This window comes from Nuphar pumila, chromosome 15 (genome assembly GCF_984573655.1).
Source record: "Nuphar pumila chromosome 15, dmNupPumi1.hap1.1, whole genome shotgun sequence".
In the NCBI taxonomy this organism is placed as follows: Eukaryota; Viridiplantae; Streptophyta; class Magnoliopsida; order Nymphaeales; family Nymphaeaceae; genus Nuphar; species Nuphar pumila.
Window position 1 is genome coordinate 6,205,434 of NC_143263.1, and position 5,222 is coordinate 6,210,655.

At 42.0% G+C, this 5,222-nt stretch overlaps 1 protein-coding gene across 1 annotated transcript; it reads right to left on the reverse strand.

The window, feature by feature from the left end:
- Window positions 1-436: 436 nt before the first annotated feature.
- On the reverse strand, window positions 437-3,694 carry LOC149814279 (uncharacterized). The gene is made up of 4 exons (XM_089988918.1): window positions 2,538-3,694; window positions 982-2,061; window positions 793-904; window positions 437-704 (listed from the first exon to the last, which is right to left on the reverse strand). The coding sequence occupies exons 1-2, from the start codon at window positions 3,645-3,647 to the stop codon at window positions 1,036-1,038; spliced, it is 2,136 nt and encodes a 711-aa protein (XP_089845044.1). The 5' UTR covers window positions 3,648-3,694; the 3' UTR covers window positions 437-704; window positions 793-904; window positions 982-1,035.
- Window positions 3,695-5,222: the final 1,528 nt, after the last annotated feature.

Genomic DNA, 5,222 nt, shown 5'->3' on the forward strand with positions numbered 1-5,222 from the left:
AAGTCAAGCAGGTTGCGATGGGTTGACTATAGGGCATAACAAAGCAAGCCTTTTCATGAAATGCACAAATACAACTTGGACTCCTGATATATTAATGGTGCTTGTATTTGTATAGGAGTTTCTGATGCTCGTATCTCAGAGCAGGAGTTTCTTTCAAGGCTTTACTCTTTACAGAATCAGTAGCTTTGAAATCATCCTACTAAGGTTTTCGATTCAGCAGACTATACTATCAATACATCCGCGGACAAGCTACTTCAACACTATACTATCAAAAGATCAGTGGACAACCTACCTCAACACTAAACCACAAACCATGAGGTGTTTACTTCAAGATAGGACCCTGAATTTCGCAAAGAGCTGTCTGCAATAGTCAATGCGATCAAAGCTTGAACTACAGATAGAAGGAGCAGAAGTCGCCTAGTTGAAAAGAATATTGAAGCACAGAAAAAAGCCATTTTTTTATTAACGTTACAGTATATACACAGACAAAGCTTTTGGCTTTATTTTAATAAAAGATATTGGCAAGAAGAGGCAACTTGACCAAGGTTCAAAGAATAAAACAATGTTGCATAATAACAAACTGCAAACTGGTAAAGATTCCACAGAACTGGTCACCAAGCATAATCATATGTAGTTGTAATTACTTTCACTTGTGCTCAAGATTAGCTGTTGGTGTTCAGAACCATAACCAGAGATTCTACTGCCTGTCATGAGAAACATGCAAGATTATAATGAGTATTTTTCGTGAAAAAAAAATGTTAACATAATCACTGCAAATATGTGTTTTTATACCTCTGGAGGTAGCAAGATTGTGAGGTTGACAGTGAAGGACTGCCAGCAAGCAATTCATTAGAATCTCCACGTCTTAATTTTCTGTTTGACGGGGTGCAGTCTGGCTTAGTTCCTGTAAACAGCGACATGGAAATCAGCATCAGATAAATTACATGAACACCTCATGGATTACTAGGTTATTGCCAGTACCTCCGAGTACCACAGATGCCCATGATCAACATTAGTGGATTTGATGATAGTTTCCTACTTTGGCTCAATAAGTGCCTTTGTGGCACTTTTCTTTGAACGGTATTGAAGGAATGACAAGGAATTTTGTGTTGAAACAGCAGGTAATGCACGAAAGAGCCATGATTCTGAAGGAGATTTAAGCAATGGTGGTGGTGGAAGCAACACAGAAGAGTTTCCCTCATTATCTGCTTCTATACGATTCCCACTAATTTGCTCCTTTCGGAAGCCCCTCTCTGAACTGACTGCATCACCGTTAATCCGCTCTCTTAGTGATGATGTTGAAATTCTAGACTCTTTGTCAATAGTGGCATTGCCTTGCCTCAAGTCATCTACAGAAGCAACATCATCCCCACCATTCTGCCTTGATGTATCCGCACAAGATAGCAGTCTAATGTCAGTAAGTAAACCAGAATGAGCCTTGACGGGTTTTGAGGGCAAGAAATTCCCTAATTTCCCCTTATCAGACATATCTAGTTCACTTTTCTTGCTTACAACACAAGACACCAGGGTTAGTTTCCCTTGTTTTTGCTGATCTTCTGCTGAAGTAGTTTGCGCTTTGTCTATTGGTTGAATTAGCTCTTTGATTTCCACCGGTCCAGACTTTGGATCTGATGCATCCCCTACACAAACATAATCAACATATACAGTCTTCTTAACTGTAGGGTTCATCGAACCTGACATTCCCTTGCTTCTGCACTGAAGTGTGTCCTTTTTGGTTTCAAGTCCCTTTACATTCATGTCTGAGCCGTCAGAACCAAAACTCATGCCTGACTTGGGAATTCCCAGAAAACCTGAGCCTTCACGAAAAGGAGAACCGAACGCTTCATTTCTGAAGGGTGATATTCCACCCGTTGAACGCCTAAAGGACGATGATCCATCTTGTGTCTGAGAATCACTCCAGCAGGTTAGCTGATTGTTTGCAGCGTCTTCATATACTGAAGGGGAACTAGCTGACTCACTTAATTTGCTTCCATCATCAAGAACTCCAAGAGACTGAACATTGCGAACTAATTTATGTCTATAGATAGCTTCCCATGTCATCTGCAGAACGAAAAGCACAGTCACCAATAAGGCCTAATGGATCAATTTGTTAAACGCATACAAAGGACTCCGAAATTTGATCAATTTGTTAAATTTAAATCAAGGACTCCAAACAAAATTTGGAATAAGTTTAACAGGCGAGTGAATGAAGATAAATCGTTTGGTAACCCGAAATTGACCACTGACTAGTCAAACAGAACAGTGATTAGCAGATGAGTTGGGATAGTTAGAGAAAAAGCATGCAATTGCATGACTGATGAGGTCTAAATTTTTTGGATCACTGAGTGAAAGAGAATCCAGGTTCTGCGATGGCTTACTAGGCTAGAGTTGCCCAAAACATGATCTATGACATCAGGTCTTTAACCACAACAACTGAACACTAAAACTTTGTAATTTAATTATAAGAAAACATAATGAGCATTGCCTCTCTTTAATGATACAAAACCTACACACAAAAAACTGCAGCGGTAACATACCTCATCGCTCCCACTGAAAGATCCACTGTCATTACTCTTAGCCGGTACATTACCCTTCCGAGCAACTAAAGGAAATGGTGTTTGCTTCTTATTTCTCACCCTTGGAGCATGGAAATTTGGATTTGTAAGGCAAAGCGAGTTCTTCAAACTCCAAGGGAACACCCCACAAGCTGTACCCAACGAATTCCCCACATCGTCATCATCATCATCTTCTTCCTCTTCTTCTTCCTCATCCTCCACAGCACATTGCTGGATAACGTAAGGCTTAGGCTGGCATGGCAATGGCTCTCGATCTCTTTGCATCCTATTCACCAGCTTCGCCGGCTCGTTGGCCAAAGGTTGCTTTCTAGGAGCATGCTGAGGCACCTCTGAAGCCATCGCTTTTGCAGCTGGCAAGAACCGGTCCATCATGAAACTCTGGCCCTGCAGGTCGGCAGAATTACCAATTCTCTTTGATTCTTGTCCATCCAAAGCACTCACACCACCAACACTACCATTAAAAAAACTCAATTCGGCCAGGGAAAATGTCTCGAATGCATCACACTCATCCTCATCCAAATTCTCCTTTTTTTCCTTCTCCTTCTCCTTCGAACAAGAACTACCATGAGCCTTCTCACCCGAATTCGGGCACAAAACTCTGCGTGTATCACCTACCCCTATGACAGACACCACAGGTTGCGCAATACTATCGTTCTGCGACCTCCCCACCTTCCTAGTTTCACGATCATCATCCTCCACAGTCTTCACATGCTCCTTTCTAGCATCAACCACCCTGCCAGGCGGTAGCCTCGGCGCAGATGCGGGCCGTTCCGGCAGTCTAGAATCATAATTAGGGATAACTACCGGCGAATCCTTCGGCCGGCCAGGGATCTGCTCCCAAACAAACGGAACCGTGCCGGGATTCCTCACCGGCTCCGACTTCAAGTCAGTCTTATACCCCGGCGGCGACAAACCTTTTGTACTCCCTGCCCCCGCTCCCGCCCCTGACCTCTTACCCCCACTCCCATCATCCCTTCTGCCTAATGTACGCACTGAAGAGGCAGCAGCAAGAGCGGCATGTCTCCTCACAGAAAGAAGGGGCGCACTGAAATTCAACTGTTGCTCCTCCATCTACCACACCAACGAGAGAGAGAACCCCAAAAAAAACCTTAAAATCCCTCCCCCATCTCAAGAAACACACCTAATCCAACAGACAGACAGCATCGCCGATGTGTGTCATACATGGTACAGAGTCCTTGAAGTCCATAATTGATTCATCTTCTGCTTCTCAATTCAATTCTTAGGCTGAGATTAGGGATGCAAATGGGTTGGATCTGGGATGGGGGTTTTGCAATTTTTGGTTGTTCCAGATCTGACCGGATTGGACTCTCGTATTTGGCTGTTTCGGATATGAACCGTTTGCTTCCCAAGATTATTATATTAAAAAGAAAACCAGGTTTGTTTGTTTGTTTGTTTTTTGGTTCATGGCTTCTTTCTTACTCTCACTTTATAGGACTTTTGATGACTTTATTTTCAAGAAAGAAAGTGCACTTTATTTTATTGTTTTCTCTTTGACGTATATAACAGACGGGTCGGTTTTGGTTTGGACCCAGGTGAAACTAAACCCAGGCCTGATTTGAGATGATGGTACCAGGTCTGATTCCAGGTTCAATCAGACCCACCATAAGAGAAACCACACCCGGATCCTATAAGGATTACATGAACCAGACCCGAACCATACCCAGTAAAATAATATTTTTTATCTTTTTTACATTGAAAATTGTGGATCTTAATCAGAACTCGAGTTGGGCCTGGGTCTAGTATAAAATTTCACAAACCATACCTGGTTCCATATATTAACCGGACCCTTCAGGTCTGACCCAGATTCTAATCGGAGCTTCTCATTTATTACCAAACCCTGACCCTCTAGGGTTTGGTACGGGTCAAGTCTGGGTCAAACTCAACCCATTTACACCCTTTAAATACGAGCATCTTCAACTTTTATTATTAGTTTTTTTATAATTCAAAAATTCACCTCATGCACCAAGTTCATTACTGTAAAACCCCAGGTCCTCCTTGCCCACCAAAAACTATACCCATCTTTAAACTATAGAAGAGGAACCCACCGTCGTGGGTTTCGAACTCGCATCTCCAACTTAGTTAAATGCAATATCATAAAACTTAACCAATCAAGTTAATCAATAAAGTGCATTAATTTTGCATGCTGAAGACGTCGCAAAATTGTTTAATTAGCACTAGGCCTGTTGGAATTTTTGTAGAAATTTATGGAATTTTAAATATCCTAAGAAAGTGGAGTCACTGCCTCTCCATTCCCAACCCTACAAATGCCTAAACGCAAGTTTTGCACTAAAATGGGTCTATCCATATGCTTAGGCCCTGTTTGGAATCTAGCAGTCCATGGTAGCTGGGAAGGAAGTATGGAATCCACAAATTTCGTGGATTTGGTACTTCACACCTGCTTGTTTGAGCGCACCGTCCTAAATCCGGCTAGTACTTTGCAAATTCGTTTTTAAAACTGTTTGGATGACATGGGGATTTCATAGTTCCTTCTCTAGCTACATGTTTTCAAACACACAGCATTACAAGAAATAAACAAACAAGCATTTTATCAAACACGTGGGAGGCAAGGTGCAAGAAAAATGAAAATCCAACTAACCAACCAAATTCAAAGGCATAAAAAACAGG